This window comes from Glandiceps talaboti, chromosome 20 (genome assembly GCF_964340395.1).
Source record: "Glandiceps talaboti chromosome 20, keGlaTala1.1, whole genome shotgun sequence".
In the NCBI taxonomy this organism is placed as follows: Eukaryota; Metazoa; Hemichordata; class Enteropneusta; family Spengelidae; genus Glandiceps; species Glandiceps talaboti.
In genome coordinates, this window is record NC_135568.1 from 13868126 (window position 1) to 13886496 (window position 18371).

The following is an 18371-nucleotide window of genomic DNA, read 5'->3' on the forward strand; positions in this document are numbered from 1 at the left end:
AAGATATTTCTAAAGGGCAAAAAAAGGTAAACAAACAAAAAACTAATTTATGTAAAGAAAAAAAGAAACTAAAGTACGAACGAACAAACAAATATTATAATAACATGGCCACTTCCAAGCCCTTGCGCCTATAGAGGGCTACTGACACACAGTAATTGAGAGACAAAACCAATATTGATGATGCGATAGCAACTATACTTTATTACCATAGATATTTGAAACCGTTTACAGCAAGATGAAATGCAATATTCAATCGTCCACTCTATTCACTTTTCTTACATTGCGTCTTTTTCAAAAAGAATTACATAAAGAGATAGACATTCGCATGCTCTTGTTTATAGTATTGAGACCAGCATATTGTTGGCAATAATCAGTAGTGTGTGTTATGTTACCTTGTCAACAATGAACAGTTGCGATTAGGGAAAAAGAGAATTATATTAAGTGCACGGTATTATTTATAACTTTGAGATTTATAGGTTATCCAAATACACTCAATTATGGCACCATTTATCCGGCTAAGACCTCGACCTCACATAAGGTCAGAGGTCGATCCTTGTCAACTATCTCGACTGTGACGTATCTTCCTTTCATTGGTTCGTCACATCCGCATCTGATGATGATTGGATTATCTTCGTACATACTACCGCGAATCATAAAACCACAAACTGGATTGTCAGCAGGGTTAGGGGAATCACCGACTCGTACTTGGGAGTGCTTAATACGGTATCCTATACGGAAATGATAGAGCATTTATTACTTAAATGTTAGATAGCAAAGTAGGTTATTTCATCTGCAAACAAATTGGCGGGAACTGATGAATGGCAACAGGTTTCAACGACCTGTTAAACACAAAACTGCCCTATATAAAGAGGATTATGGCTAATCTATGCAAATGCGGGAAATCCAAACTGCTGTACAGAGCACTCGCTTCTGGGTCTTGTTTTCAGCATTTTTTCTGTGCTCCGAGAAACACACAGGTATCATGTACAAATTGTTTGTGAATGTCGTACGATGATAACTTGATACACAAAGTAGTTGAAAAGCAATCCGTCTGTTTCATAGAATGAAAAAAACAACTTTCAAAATGAGACAAATTCCCCTGCAAACAGCTGTTTAGATTGTGTGTCACTCAGGAATATTCAAATATGCGGCATTTGCATGTGAAAAACTCAGATAGGGAGTGTTTATATTTTGATGATTACTTGCCAGTGAGTCATCACAAACTCTCCACCTCAAAAAATACAGTCATATGCAAAATAGGGTGCCAGGCACAGGCAGTCGTGCCTTTAAGTGCTCTATGGGCGAGGTTTATCCCTGATGTGTTAATAGAGCTCCGTCTGTAACACTGTAATTTGACGATTACTCTTAATTTGTTTGACAAATAAATGTTCTTTTGACGTAAATTACCAAATCGCACTGGATCCTGTCTAGCAACTCGCGTGATCGTAGACCTCTCGTCACAAATATGATGCACCGAGCAAACCAAACCGTTAGGAGGCTACTGATAAATTTTATAAATGCACCAGTGTGTAAACTTTATTTTTATTATATATTTCATTTGAACACTGACATCTCTTGAGCTCTGTGTTCATCAAATACAAAGCTCATGTTACGTTCCACTTGACTAGTTGTTGCATGATATATGAAATATTGTGTATTTACTTAGCTGGAATGATTTTTGCTCCAGAATAAATCAGTGTGACACTTGAATCATTTTCGGTGGTAAAAGCTACTGCAGACAGATTTATTTAATTTAGTGTAGATTTTGTTACATTAAGATACACATGCGATCGTGTGAGTTTGAGTACACTGTCGCCGAAATGATTATCCAACAAAAAATTATGCGTTCACTACTCACCGCAGCAATCTTGTCTGTTGAATATATCAACTTCATAGATGTCATAGGATTGTCCCAAGTCCACTGTCCAATGTGGTTCATACTCTCTATCAGTCTGGCTACACGATTGTCCTGTCTCCATATCACCGTTCTTGTTACCGTCTACTGCTCTATCTGCCGTAGCATCTTTCTTTGTTGAGGTCTGGGTGGCGGTCTTTCCTTGAGCTACATTTCTGAGTTGTACGGGATATTCACAAGCTGAAAGATGGAATTGTCATATAAAAATTATTAGCACAAACATAATTAATAATAGTAGCTGAATGATAATTACTTTTTATAAACATAATAAGTGTACCACATGATATGGAACAAATACAAAGCTAACTGTTAATTACTTTGGCTATTTCTTTATACTATTTTTCTCCCCCTTAAGTTAGCAAGTGTTTCTTTCCTTTACGTCAATGTCTACTAACTCACCTTATTTACTAATTCTCTCTCTCTCTCTCTCTCTCTCTCTCTCTCTCTCTCTCTCTCTCTCTCTCTCTCTCTCTCTCTCTCTCTCTCTCTCTCTCTCTCTCCATAAAATCCATACATAAACACCCTACACACATTACTTGTTCCTATCAAATACGTATTCGTCAAGACTATTAAAAGTTTGGTATTGTTATCTTGCATGCACTAAGTAAACATACACATCAATAAGCTAGTCATACAGACATAACTTTTTTAATACTTACGTGCAAGGGTTGGAATGACCGTAGTAGCAACTGAAATGTAACATCAGAAGACAATAGAACGATTACAATATAGAAATCACAAGATATCCAATGCTTTGTTGTGGACATTGCATCATGGGAGTCAGCAGAAACAACATTCAAGTTTCACACTATGAAATGTTTTACACTAAGCTAAGGTATAGTTCCTCAGGAAGAATATTCTCTCCATCCAGTTGTAGTCTTGATTTTGAACTGAATTCGTCAAATTACTTAACGAGAAATGTCAATCTAGAAAAATAATGCTTTTATCATATTGTGGATTATGATTTGACATCATCTATTTTACGCTCGATTTCTTGTGAAACACTATTTTGAACTGCTGCCTCATTTTGGGATTTTTGCTGTGGGCTATATTGCCTTATTGATGGAGTTATGAATATTCATTGTTCACCTATTCCATATAGATTGCTGCTAACTCCTGTAATGTCTCGCACTAGAAATGGGTTCTTTAGAAACCAAAATATAGGAAAATGCGGCATTTCCTGGAGTGGTGTCCCCCTTTTATATCAACCCAGAGGGGTGAAACATGAAAGACCTATACTTACTCTCAGGAGGCTGGGTTGTAGGAGCTGGCTGGGTTGGAGGAGGGACTGTCGTCGGTGGCGCTGTTATGTGAAAAAAGCAACACTTGTTCATTTCAAACATGTATGGCAAATGTAATGTACAAAAATAGTTTACTATTTTTAGTCAACGTATGTGAAAGCATTCTACTTATGTCGTTATTTAGTTTCATGTAAAATCTACTATAATGTTATGTTGTCCTATTATCTGAGTTGTTATTTGCTGTAAAGCCAACTATGTCACATGGATACATTGCCCATTTATTCGAGCCGTTACTTACTCACTGTAAAGCCATTACATATTGCTATCTGTGTCCCTACTTACCTGTACTGAAGACTTCTATGCTAGAGAAGGGGTATTCAGTTGACATATAAGAACCCCATATGACCACACATGCAGAATTTTGACCAATCAATTATGGGATCCTGCAGGCTCGTATTGCTCGAGTCGCAATGAGATTATTTCACTTTCTATGATCTAGAGGTTAAAATCGTCATTTTGAATGGTGAACATACACATTTTCGACCGCTATTTTAAACACTTTTGTAGGGTTTGCGCTTGTATTATGAATTTTCTAGGATACAACTATAATAGTTCTCACGCATAGCACTCTCTATGTCACCCCAACCCAGGGATGCTAAATCACACACATTATTTACCTGGCGGCAATACTCCAACCTCACACAAAACAATTGCCCTGTCATTTGAAAGTAACGTTTGTAACACAATGAATCGTCCAGATATTGGTCCATTTTCACACTGCTGGGTAATAGTTTGACCAGTGACGCCCGACGCTGACAAATCCAGTCCATAACACACTTGGTTGTCAGTTCCATGCGGGTCTCTTGAATTACCAATTTTAACGTAGAAGTCGGTAAAATCACCTAATAAAAAAAAGTAGGAAAAAATAAGTCAATAACTTAAGTAGGCCAACAGAACATGTAAATGAGTGTTTGTTTTCAAGATTTTGTTAGGAGATACATAATGTATGCTGCAGTCAATTTTAAAGTTGATGGGACATGAGTACATATCTTTAAATTTAATGAATCAAACAACTTACAGTGTTTTTTTACTTACAAAAACAATGTGGAGTATAACATAGATCATGTCCTGTTTGCAAGCCACTGATTGCAAAAGGTTTGTTTAAAATTCATACAAGTGATTTCCAAACAAACTGAGTAGTCACAATATCACATATAGTTTGTATATATGCCTATCACTTCACCAATATATTTATACATCAGCATACATAAATTCTTTGATCACATGTGTTTACCGGTGATCAAAAGTGTCTAATTATCTATATAAACGTTTTACACATTGTTTTAATTTATTGAAATAATTCAGTTAAAAACAGTCTTGGCCCATGTTTCAGTTTTTTTCACATAGAAAAATACGTAAAAATTTTCTTACATAAATACCTCTTTTTTGTATATGACCACTTCGAAAAAGCAATTATTATTATCATTATAATGTGTTTTGTTTTAAATCACATTCATTTTGTAATAGGTGGACAAGGTGATAAGAATTAACATATACATGTACGTTGTTATGACAACACAAATGGTTAACATATATATTGAACGACGAAGAGTTACAGCAGTACTCGTTTTAACTCATAATACCAAGGCTTTCGAACACAAATGAACTTAGGTTCAGTAGTGCTATAGACATGGAAAATATGTCTGTCTGTCTGTCTGTCTGCCTGTCTGTCTGTCTGTCTGTCTGTCTGTCTGTCTGTCTGTCTGTCTGTCTGTTTGTGTGTGTGTGTGTGTGCATTTGTAAAGAACTTAAATTAAAAAACAACTGGACCGATTGATATTATGTTACTTTTTTGAGAATTGAACAAGTCAAAATAATCACACCACATGTAAATGTGTACGATTTGCATAAACCAGATGTTAACTAATTAAACGCCTCTAGATTTGTTTTCTTACACACAGTAATTGTTGGAATGCAAAATTCTGAGCTATAGCTATCATACATGATACGCCCCTTAATTGACAAGTTAGTTATACCAAACCATATGAAATTTTGATTTTGCAAACTTAAGATCTCGTCTAAATACCGCAAATCATTAATCAAATTAACCAATCATTAAGATAGTTACAGCATCAGACTTCATAGTACATATGATCTTTCTCATTATCAATATATGCACCAAATTATATGAAACTATAAGCTTATAATAATTCATTAATTATGCAAATGACTGATTACAATTAAAAACTACATCAGAAAACTATATCAAACTCATTTGCTCTATCATGATTAATCAATGTACAACATTTATATTAAATTTGAAGTCTACATTCTTAAGGTACAACATAATTAATGATCATCATTAAATATGCAAATGGTTGAATACAATTAAGAATTATATAAGTAAACTATATTAAACATTTGCACTTTATTGTGATTGTTTTGAAAGAGATAGCCGAATTATCGAATATCGTTAATTGTGCAAATAAAACAATTCAACTTATAGCTACGTAAACTGCAATGACGTCATCGGTCTGGTCTTATCAGCCTGCTCTAATGGGGCAAGGGAAAGGGAGATTAGACAGCGCCCACAATGGCTGATCTGTCATCCAAAAGCTATATCAGTAGGATATGTGCTCTTTCTTACAGTTGATGTATGTACCATATTATGGAGAAGTTGAAGACCATGTGCATTTTTAAGATGTGGCCTACTTATTTAAATTCATAAATTATGCAAATACCTCATTACAAATAAAATCTATGTCAACTAGCTTTTGAGGACATGTGCAATTTGTTATGATTGATGTATGTGCAACATTATATGGAATCTGAAATGTGCATTCTTAAGATGTAGCCTCCTTTTGGAATGACCAAATCTGGATGTACTTCCCAAACACCACAAGTACGCCAATTATCAAAACAATACGAACATTGGTTTTAAGAGAAGAAGTCAAAGATATAATTTTTGACCACAAATATAATCCAAACAATGTGATAAAAACAGAAAATAAGTCATATCAACTTTGCATTAGCCTCTCGCACAGGGTCACACAGAGCAAATGTCAAGGCAATCTGACATCCGGTTTCAGAGAAGAAGAAGCAAATATCAATAGTTGATGGATGACAGTGAATGTATGACGAATGACAACGGAGAGTCGACCTAACCCTTACGCTCCTCTCTGCTGTTGCTGACAGCGGAGCTAAAAGTGAATGCATATATGCATAGCAACTAGACTATGCCCAAGTCAATACAATAACGTCCTACCAATGAACCTCTCTGATAACTAGATCATCAATCATTGCCTGAACTCTACAATTGTGAAGTACACGCCATGTGTAATTTCTTTTGGGTATACCCTGCATTATGGTATTAACTGGTGAAAACTAAGTAAGTACTTATTGTCTAGAAACACCATTTCACGACATCCAATTGTTTGAAAAGCAGAAATAAATACACCTATCTGACAGTCACAAGAAATTCCCCTTTGCTTGAGGAGCTGACTAATAGGCTATGTGTGATATGATATTTTATACTTACATCCAGCACCAGATATACTGTCACGGCAATCACTTGGTAAGGTAAGTGACACTTTGTCTACTTCTCTAGTCTCCCCAAGATCAACGATAAAAGCTGGCTTCACTCTCACTACTCCGGAATCAGCACATGTGTTAGGATCTCCATTAACGAGCAAATCAGTTGTTTCATCACCACTCCATGTGCCCTCACCTATCACAGGTCGATATAGGCTTGGCAGTTCTGTGACATAGTAAGAAAAAAGTGTTAGGAAACGGTACTTAGGCAGGGGGTCAGAATTAACGGCAGGGATGGGGAGAAAACATTACCCCAACCCCACCCCTCACAAACACCAGAGATGTACTCTATGTTACACTACATTAAGTCACGTTGGAAATCAACTTCAGCGTCCATACATAAGAATATATATTTCTATGACAAAGAGATGTGGGCTTTTCTAAAATGGTCTAACATTGGCTCTTGCCTGTGCTTGGGAATAGGTACTCATCAGGGTTTTCCCTTTCAGTTTTGATTTTGGGCAGAACCAGCATCCCCCATGATAACTAGTGCGAAAGATGTGGAAGGTCCCTCTCCCACTGTAAGGACATGGGGGGAGAGAGAGAGAGAGATCAGAGAGAGAGAGAGAGAGAGAGAGAGAGAGAGAGAGAGAGAGAGAGAGAGAGAGAGAGAGAGAGAGAGAGAGAGAGAGAGAGAGAGAGAGAGAGAGAGAGAGAGAGAGAGAGAGAGAGAGAGAGAGAGAGAGAGGGGGGGGGGGGGGGAAAGAAGAAGTTGGCATATCTAAAAACAAATACATTCGTGTGGCTGCCACCCACCTCGTTGAATGTAGGTCTCAGAAGTTATTGGACAAGTTATTGAGAAATTTTCAAATTTACACAATAAACGACAACTCTTGAGGATTAATTTGGTTCAAATCACGAGCAAAATATTTCGGGGCCACTTTCAGAGCATCACAATTTCCCTCAATTTTTTCATGCCCCTCACTCCCTCTCCCCCCAGTCCCCTAATTCTGACCCCAGCCTTGTGTGAATGTAGTTATAAAGCAATCGACGGGAGCTTGAAGAAAGCTTAATACGCAATGTCTACATGGAAGGCGAATTATAATTTAGGTAGAACATTTTATAAACATAAGAACTTCACTATGGTTTTCTTATTGAACGAAGTCTCAAACAATATATACAACATTCTAGTTTGTAACTTCAGCCTTGAAATAACTCGAATACGTTTAGAAATGTGCAAATGAAGTGATTACTTATAAAACACTAAAATAGACCCAAGTTATTTAGGCCTAAATAATTCTTTGGTTCCGGTTACCCGACCCCACCTAGTTTTTCACGCCAACCTATTTAATGAAAAAAATAATAAAATCGTGAAGATTAAAAAATCTCGCAAGAAATAGTGGATGCTTAAACTGACACCAACATAAAAATACAATATGAAACTGTTCTTCTAATCTGTTATGGTTGTACCTCTGATGAGAAGAAACTAATAACACAAAGACCATAAATTATGGAAATCAACGAAAACCTAACTACCTGAAGTAGATATTCATATATGAAAAAAATATCTAAATAAAATAAAAAATATACTTGCCCCACTCATTCTAAAAATGGGCGTTATCGGAACCAATGTATGTATGTATGTATGTATGTATGTATGTATGTATGTATGTAATGTTATGTATGTATGTATGTATGTATGTATGTATGTATGTATGTATGTATGTATGTATGTATGTATGTGCGTGTGCACATGTGTATGTATGTATGTATGTATGTATGTATGTATGTATGTGTGTGTGTGTGTGTGTACGTACATGCGTGCGTGTGTGTGTGTGTGTGTGTGTGTGTGTGTGTGTGTGTGTGTGTGTGTGTGTGCATGATACTATTGACTGATGTTAATACAAAATTACCTGTTGTATAGACTAACAATTCACATAAGTGAATACTCCTCTTGTTATTGCCTCGTTTGTTCTTTGCTAGTATGACATAACGTCCTCTTATAACACCACTCTCACAACCTTTCATCAAACTTCCTTTGGCGTCAGCATCACTGATGTCGAGGCTAAAACAAACTTTGTTGCTTGCATCCCCAGGGTTTGGAGAATTGCCCACTTTAACGTCTGTGTCACGATAGGAACCTGGAAGACAGACAACTAACTAGATTGATATTGACATCACATTCAAAAGAATGTGGTACATACATTTGCAATACCAAAGCGCGCCTCTCCTGAAAATATTATTGATGTAGCCTTTAGTTTTAATAAGTTATTGACATGTTACTGGTCAGGAAATGTTGCCTAAAGTGGTGCGGCGATGCGATTAAAAAAATTTTTTTACATTCTCAACAAATGTTACTCAATCTACTGTTTATTGCAGTTACTGTTCTTTTTATTAAGTACTTTACAGCAAGTGTTGGTTCCAACAGTTGTCTGTAGGAACGAGAATCTCAAAACTTTGCCCTTACGGAAGGCATTCAGTTTAAATCTGGTTCTCTAATGAAGTACTGCCCTATTGAGAAAGTTCGTGTGTAATTTCACTGGCAGTTAAATTCCCTACAGCAGATTCTGCGTTCGGTCAAATGTTTCAAGCAAGGCTACTATAAACAGGGTTCTTTGTATTTGTAACTGCTGTCGACGTATAAAAACATACACAGAAGCATTTTCCTACTGTCACAAAATATACTCAAACCCCTTGAGAAAGAATACATGTCACTGATATATTACTATGTGACTGTATAATTCATCATCCACCATCGCGATAAAATCCCCAAGTTTATCATAAACAAGAAGTGTCTCGAACTCTTTTTATGTACACCGTGTAGTGACACATGACCTGTTTACCAAGACTCCACAAGCAACCAATCAGAAATCAACAGGGCTGGCACTGATGTCAGGATATATTATGAGTGCAATGGGAGGTTACTTTACAAAGGTACTAATGTTAAAACCCATGATTTAGCAGTTGTGCTTTCAGATAGTGTATTTCTGTTGTCCTTTATGTCTTCTTTTTTTTTCTTTCTTTTTTTTTCTTTTTTTTTTTTTGGGGGGGGGGTTACTGTACAGCGCATTGATATTATTTTTAATGTAATGCACTTTATAAGAATTAAAGATTATGATTATGATAATGATGGTGATTATTATTATTATTATTATTATTATTTGCCACAGTGTGGCGCTGTTGTTGTTTCGGTTGTTTTGTTGCTGTGTTTAGGTATCCATTGACATCTATGACATAAACTGACTTAAAATACCATATGGTAGGTTATGAAGTATTCTTACAGCCATTTTTACAATCCATCCCAAACATGAGGCGTATTCGTCGAACATCATACTGCTCTCCCAAGTCAACGACGAATGATGCAGTAGTGGTCAGTTTGTCACCGGTGTTGGCGCATGTTCTGCCATTCCCATCAACTAAATTTGAAAAAGTGCTTTCACCGCCAGTGCTTCCTACACTGGTAACGTCTTTGTCGTATGCAGCATTCCCTAGAGAGAGAAAAAAAACCATATCAAATGTCTGTTAGATATATCAATGATAGAGACATGGTTAAAGTTAGAAGTTAAGATCTACCTGAGGTCAAAGGTGTAAGACAGGAGGAAATGGTGTGTAACATACAAGTAATGAATATTCTAAATTCCAACTAGGTGGCTTACCAATAACAGAATTGGACAGTTCTGTACTTATTCCAAGTCTTGCAGAAAGGATGTTTTTATTCAAAAATGAAAGAAATATCTCACGCAGTTTCTAATGACAGTAGAATTAGATTGTTTTAAAACGTAGAAATATTTGTATTGAGATGGTTGTTATTCCTTATTACTTGCATATGAATGTACATTTTTCTAGGTCTTTCTAAGAACTCAACTCAAATAAATAAAATTCAATGCTTTCTGTTTCAAGTAAAAGGAATCATCAAAAAAGCATGAGTTACAAATAAATTTGAATTATTTACGAAACACACAAACATACACACGCGAATGCACGCGCGCGCACGCACGCACACATACACACGCGTGCACGCATGTTCGCGCGCGCTCGCCATTTTAACTAATCACGCATAGTTTGGCGTCTCTGAAAGAGGTTTATGAACAATGGCGAAACCTGACTTAGAATAGGACTATTGCGTTACTACTAGGATGATAGTGAAGACAGAGGTTCTTAGGAAGCTAGTCCCTCCAATCATGTTTCTATGACTAAAGAGTAGATTGTACTGACCTGTTGAATACACAGCAGCATTGCACAGCGTTATACGTGCCTCGGCACGTTTCTTCTGTAGGGTAATGTATCTTCCAACAATTGGTCCATTGTTGCAATTCTTAGCCAAGTATTTTATTTGATCTTTTTTCAGATTTAGCGAAAAGCATTCAGTATTTAAATCTGGATTTTTAGAATCGCCGACTTTGGCCGTGAAATCCAGAAGTCCACCTGCCAAGAAGATGAAAAACAACGCTGATTATTAGACATCCCAGCATTAAATGTATTTACACTAACTTTGACCGAAACTATCAAAACTTAAAGATGAATGTGATTTATATTACTTTATTCAGTAGAAGACCACCTTGCCGGATGGCTATTAATGCCATGTATTTTAAAATTCTCCTGTATTATTTTGCATACAAAGGGGTAGTTCTAGAGTTCTGTTCAGACTTCGAGCTGTGTACATTCCTTCAAACTTCAGAGTATTGAATATTTTCTTATCGAGTATGGAAACATCTCAAGACTTATACAGGTCATCCTGTCATTCCTTTAAGTCTATATGAGGTACCATGTGATAAAACATAGCTTCGGGCACTATCGAGAATAGTGGGCCTCTGTGTATTCTTTCACGCTTCAATATACTGGTATTTTCCTGTACAGGGAATGAATTCATCACAAGCGCTTGTGGCATTCAACAATACTACGCATCGGTGATATACACCATTGAAAGGCGACCACTTTTGCCATATCACAGAGTTTATATCACACGTTTGCTACTTTTTAAAAAAAATGTATCCATGATATTAATAATAATTAATTTATTGATAAAACAGACAGGCTCAATTCTGAAATATATTCAATTAAGTTATGATTATGTATGTATTCCATCAAAGGTTAGCGCAGCGTATATACAAAGTTTAATAGTAGTTACCATGTCAACCAGTGACCAGTGTTATCTCACATATCTCACAAACAATTGTTCTAGTTATCTAAAAATTTCGCCGAACAGAAAATTTAATTCATATTTGTATTATTTATGAATTAATATGCCCTTTAATACGATATTTATCGTTAGTATCTGAATGCTATGGTGTTACGACAAAATCCAATATGGCCACCACTGAATGCAGTGCTACCTTGGAAAGGTGAACCGGAAGTTGTGGAGGTTGACTTTTTTTTTTTACAGTAGCGCTGCGTAGGACGATGGCGTATACGAGTCACCCATGAAGTAGGTTTTACCCCAAAGTCACAGCTGCTTTAGGTAGGAGCCACGTTAGATCATTATATTAAAGGGTAGATTTGTTCAATGCGAATTTGAATAAATATTTAGGTTCAGCGAAATTTCTATGGCACGAGTACAAAGTTTGACAGGAGAGTACAGGAACGCTGGTCGGCGGATGACTGAACTAATAAATTGGAAGTACTAGTGCATATACGATGCTAGCACTAGTAGAAAAAATAGTACAGTTTACGACACTTTCCGTACTATAGTTCAGATTGAGTTCAATTCTGTACTTTTATGCTGATGAGGTGGACGTTTCTGTACTTTCCCATTAGCGCCTGTCTAATCGGATTATACTCGATCTGAAAAATAGTTCAGATTGCGAGTCGGAAGTGATTTGAATACATTTGCATTTAGTTCAGAATATATTCATGAGTTCACCCCCATAACCGGGCAGTAAACAAATGAATATTCAAATCTATCTCGCCTGCATGTGATTCAAGGCGTGTACACTAATTGTTTGACCCACAGAAAACTAACAGTAACACTATTTAGTTAGTTAGTTGTCTGTGTTTGACCACATGAAGGCGGAGGGGGAGGGTGCAAAAGAAAAGGGTTACACACATGTACAGTGTATGATATGATGAGAGCTACATTTAATGTACATGTACATACGAACTGACATGTATACGTACATGTACAACTACGCTAGCATGTAAACGTTAGCAAAAACTCTTACTACTACCTCAGACCACTAAAATACTAGAGTGGTCTGAGCTACTACTACTTGCAAAAAGTATTTACAAGCATTTCCATGTAGGTCAATGAAATATCACCTATGTGGGTTATACTTCAATAGTCGGTCAAACAGCGTAAAGGTCTACATTCTACAATGACAGACATGATTGTTCAACTCGGTGCGATCTAAGATGAATTCACGGTGTATATTTGGTTACGTCGCCTTTGAATTGATGATGACGACTCGTCCGACCTAGACTGTTCTGGTCCAGTTTCAAGTGAAAGTCAGAATTATCACGGTGCCATTGATTATACTAACTGTGATGAAACTCGCCCACTCTAGTCTCTATGACTTCATTAGCCCCAAAATGCAAGAACTTAATAATGGTATTGTAAATCGAAGTTCATGCATGCTCTGACTGTCGCCTGTTTTTTGTTTTCTTACATTTTATACAATTTTGAATTGTTAGCTTTGTATTTCCTGTATTAATGTTGAAAACTGGTCTTTTTACTGTGCGTCTTCAATGCGCAGGTAAAATAGTGTGTTAATCTAGCATCGTGAGTACGCGCTCGCTTATGGTTTCGCATACCTTGGACTGCCTGTCATTCAGTATTGTTTTAGCCTATTTATTTCTAAAGAAAAATGGTCTGTAAAGGGACTGCTTTAGTTGTCACAGTGCCTTTGTGGATTTATAAATCGATTTATGACAAGTGAGTCTACCTATTTTTTTCCGACCCACTCAGTCAAGGAGTGCGATACACCAATCACCGTGTATTTAGCTTTGTATACAGTGTATGGATAATAGCAAGTTTCGGGACTGAAAAATCATAAATTGTTTGTTAGACTTATTTTTTATTCAATGTAATCTGGGTTGATTGGGAATTTTCAGATATCAGGATTTAAACCTCGGATTTCAACTCAGAAAGGCTATATTTTTTGCCTCAGTCTGAATTATATTAGTAGAACTCTCACCAACGTTCCCAATGTGAAGTGATCTGAAAGTTGGTGAGAGGTCCTCACGTTGGATTGCAGCACTGCATGTTCTTGCCGAGAAGATAAAGAGGTGTAGTAATTATGGTTTAAAACTGACTTTTACAAACGCCAGTCGTGTAGGGTCTATGATTTTTTATGTTGTGGATGAATGCGGCACTTTGATCTGAACCTCAGACCACTATAATAGGAACAGACTAGAATCGCTTTTTGTTTTAGGTGTAAATGGGGCTCTAAACCCATCTTCTCTGTCGTGCATGGTTACCCTTCAAACCTGCTTCAAGCCGAACGTTGTGCAAAACGATACTTCGTGTCTTTACGGGGTTTTTTTTGCAATTGTGTTTTAGTGGCCTGAGTCTGAACAAGTGTTCATACAGTACAGCAAAGTCCCACCAACAAAATCCATAGCAATAGATGCAGGAAAACCTCAGTATGGGCGACGGTGAAATCATGGTGTTAATTCTAAAACTTTTGAAAGCAAGAACATATGTTTGTGCAACTTTTGTATTAAAAGCATACCATTCCAATTCAAGGACAACGATTTTGTTCAGAAATGGTGGTAGGACTATAATCCTTCCTACCTCCTTCCTTCCTACCTCCATAGTTCAAAACCGCTGATCGTAACTGCATGGTACAGCGCATCTACATTTATTTCTGAGTTCCGGAGGGCATTATTTGATAAGTACCCCATTCGTCCCTGTATTAGATCTTGTATAGTCATAACATTACAAAGATATGTGATTGTTGTGATCATTTCATTTGCTCATTATGTATTCAAGTGTAGTCAAATTTTCTTGGGTGTATGAGCAACTTTACTTCACCAATAAATTCTACTTTCTCACGAGTATTGTAAAATAACATGGCTATAATATGATACTACACAGCACGTTTTAGACGTATTTGCATATCAATGTCATCTTCAAATTTTCTTGAAGAATTCTTCATCCAGATACTCTAACATACCTGCACACCAAATGTCAGCCCATTCAATCGATTAGTTTTGCGGCTGTCATTCATTTTTACTTTGAATTCTTTTATTTACAAAACAAATGACAGTTTTTGACCCCAAAAATGACCAAAAACAGAAAATTGAAAATATCTTGCTGTCATAAACAAATATGAATAGACTTCTCGATAAAATTCCATTTACTCATTGGGAACATCGAACGTTCAATGTCAAAAAGTCGCACTGGCGCAAAGTATCATGGGAAAACTTTCTTTGGCACACCTCACTTAGGAAATATAGCCGCAACAAAAAAGTTAATACTGGGATCATGTCTTTTTAAATTTAGCCTTTACCTTATAGAATAGAAGTATCAAAAGTGTATGCACTAACAAGTATCTGTGGTTTGTGCAAACATGCCAAATCGCTGATGATTGTTAAACAACAAAACTTTGCATACCATTGTCATTAATAATTCTACGTTTTACTTCTGAATCAGTTCTAAACACTTACGATTGAAATGATCGTCAACGATACGCTGATTTGTAGTTGAGGGTAATTAAAAATATTTTACAATGACGATTTCGACCATTAGCCGATGGAGGTGACCCCAACCAAACCTGTCACAAGATGTAAACTTGCACACTTTTTGTGTGTCAATATGTCTGTTCTGGTCAGTCTGTTTTGGGAATTTATGGTACACTCACTGTCGCAGTTTTCAGCCAGGGTCACGTTATTCGACGATTACTATTTGGATAAACACTGCAAAAAAGTAACACCCGTCATTGTTGCTTAGACATTTTCCTAGGGTCTTTTTCAACATGATTTATAGTAAGAAGTAACTTTGTTGATGGTGTAGTCACTGAATTTATAACCCTACATCGATGACTTAGTAATTGAACACGCAAATGAATTATCATGAACACTGATCTACAACCGATCCGACCCTGGGATTCGATCACAATTCATGGCGTCGCTTGCCAGTCTATGTCTATGTCTTGGTCACGCAAACGTGAACACTCTGATATCTGAAACACTTCTTTGCTCCAGATACGCACCTTTTTTTCATGGAAAATGTCATATAGTTTGAAGTAAGCTGGGAGAAAATATTAATGAGATATTTGTAGATTTAAATAAGAGTGAAATGATAGTCAAGTGATTTTGAACCATCTCCGTGTATTTTGCTTTAGCGAAAACACTGACAACTACTAGTATGTGATCGCCCGGTCGTCAAATTGCAAAGAACAATGAAGAACAGCTGAACACCTTCCTGTGGTCATCTGTTCCTTTCCGTACCGACTCTCAATTGTTTTGCTGCGTTTACTTGTATATCTTTAATAACAATAGTTTTTTAACTAACACCAATGTTCTTCCACTTTCTTTGCTTTCAAAATCAGTCACTTACTGTTGTAGCCAGTCAAAGACAGCCATCCTCAACTGGAAACACACCATGACAACAAAGATATACCAGAAAGTCATGACGTTTTGAATCATATCATTCGGCCCCCAACCCTGTTTTTGACAATTAAAAAATGCTCTACTACCCATCACAGCCAGTATCAATCAGACTTTTTCCATATATTATATTCCACCCTAACTTAACCCATATGACCGCCCCATTTATAACTCGTATGTCCGGACATGAACATGATTGGCTTTTCGCTGACCAAGGGGTATGAGACCATATGTGGAAGTGGGGGATAAGCTTATCAAATATGACCGTAGTTCCATGTAAATTAAAACTTATAGTTATGCTTATAGTCGTTACGTTTTCAGTTTATTGTGGTACCCGCTTGATGCTTTCTCTGAAGATGCCGACGGGATCAGTCTAAAATTCAGTTCTGGTGTATAAACTACAATGTATCACACATATCATGACTCTCACTATCCAATCCATCGGCTATACACTGGAGAACACAAGGACTATACTGACTGTTTTCTATCCAGCACGAAATAAATTGAGAATACGTGGAACTTATATGTACATGAACAGTAGCTCCGACAACTCTGACAAGTCTCTATATACCCCACCAGGCCTCTTTGCTGGAGTTCGCGGAGCGTGTGTTGTCAGTGCTAATCTCGTCTAGTTCCTATCACCGTGTTCCTAAACAGTATCGTTACCATTTACACCTCCACTCACTAAACTTGGTTTAGTCATAGAAAATAGAGAGGACCCTCTCTATTGTCTATGGTTTAGTTAGATACCAATTGGCATCTGGACTAGAGCTAATCACGAGTCCATCACAACGTGCATGCATCATTTTCTGATGTCCGCATTTGATTTGGACATTGAAGTAAATGATTTTACATTTCTGAGTCTCATTCGGTATTTTTCCACTGTTCTATATGTGGTAGCTACTACTTTTGGCACAATAAAAAAAAAAGATGTTACGAAGACGAAAAAAAATATAATCGAGATGCACGATAAACATTTTTGGAAAAAAAGTCACATAAATGACTGCAGTATCCATATTTTTAATTGGCATGATTGAAGACTTTAAAAAATGAATGATGATAAAAGTGAGATTTTGCCTCAGTGATGGTTTTTCTATACAAGCGATAACATCACGATACCGGGTACTTCACAAACATTATCTCACTGACTTCAAAACCATAGTGACTAAATCGTTTCGTACAATTAGACGGCATGATGTTTTTTACGTCTCGCACAAGCATATACAATGGTACACTTTACCAAATTGTAATAGACCATGTAAATATTACATTGACCGATGCAGATCTTGCTCGCGCAGGTTGGGTAGATTTATATGCTACGTTATGCCTTAGGCCTAAAAAATAACTGTTTGGTTTCTGTTACCCGACCCACCTAGTTTTTCACTGCCGACCCTTAACTTTTTTTTTACGTGTTCTTGAAAAACTAACAAAATCGCAACAATTGTGAAGTCTCACGAGACATAGTGGATGCAGAAACTGACATCAACTTAAAAAGACAATATAAAACTGTTCCTCCAATCTGTAATGGTTGTACATCTAATGGAAAGAAGCCAATAACACAGAGATCATTTGGAAAAAAATGGAAAACCAGAATTAGACACTCGCACATGAATAAAAATAAATCTACCTACCCCACCTATTTATTTATTTTGCCTAATCGGAACAACACAATTTTTTTAATAGGCCTATTTCCTAACTCAAGCTTAAATTATTGGACCCTTGTGAACCAAAAATGTGCGAAAATACAACGCCAAAATAGTAACGCTTTGCACGGTTTTCACACTGAGCAATACGATTAGATCATAGACAGTGAAGTTCTCCAGTGTCTCTGGTTAGACCGACAACAATGAAACCGTTAGCGGGATCTCAGAGTCATACTCATTCACATACAATTTTTTATGGCTGTTCACGTTGGTTAGCAACATCTCTGTCTTTGAGTTTGAATGAAATCGCTGCCATTCCCTACAGGAAACTGTTCTATGGAATTACATGCCAGGAGCGCTTTCAATATCATAGAATGTTTTGTTGATCTTTTTTATTCTTTTTTTCTTTTTTTTTTTCTTCTTTTTTTTGGGGGGGGGGTCGACAACTTTTACCAAGACAACCATTATATTAATCATTATAGTAACTACCTAGCA

At 36.7% G+C, this 18371-nt stretch overlaps 1 protein-coding gene across 1 annotated transcript; it reads right to left on the bottom strand.

Moving 5' to 3' along the window:
* Positions 1-507: 507 nt before the first annotated feature.
* Positions 508-3544, bottom strand: LOC144450579 (fucolectin-1-like). Its single transcript, XM_078141222.1, has 5 exons — positions 3499-3544; positions 3159-3218; positions 2575-2604; positions 1859-2095; positions 508-728 (listed from the first exon to the last, which is right to left on the bottom strand). Exons 1-5 carry the CDS (start codon positions 3542-3544, stop codon positions 508-510), a joined length of 594 nt encoding a protein of 197 aa, XP_077997348.1.
* Between the last annotated feature and the right edge of the window lie 14827 nt (positions 3545-18371).

Coding starts and splice junctions, on each gene's coding strand:
- LOC144450579 (XM_078141222.1), bottom strand. CDS start 3,544: ATGTCAACTGAATACCCCTTCTCTAGCATAGAAGTCTTCAGTACAG. Junction 2,605..3,158: donor TACAACCCAGCCTCCTGAGA/GTAAGTATAGGT, acceptor GTTACATTTCAG/TTGCTACTACGGTCATTCCA. Junction 2,096..2,574: donor GGTCATTCCAACCCTTGCAC/GTAAGTATTAAA, acceptor TCCATCTTTCAG/CTTGTGAATATCCCGTACAA.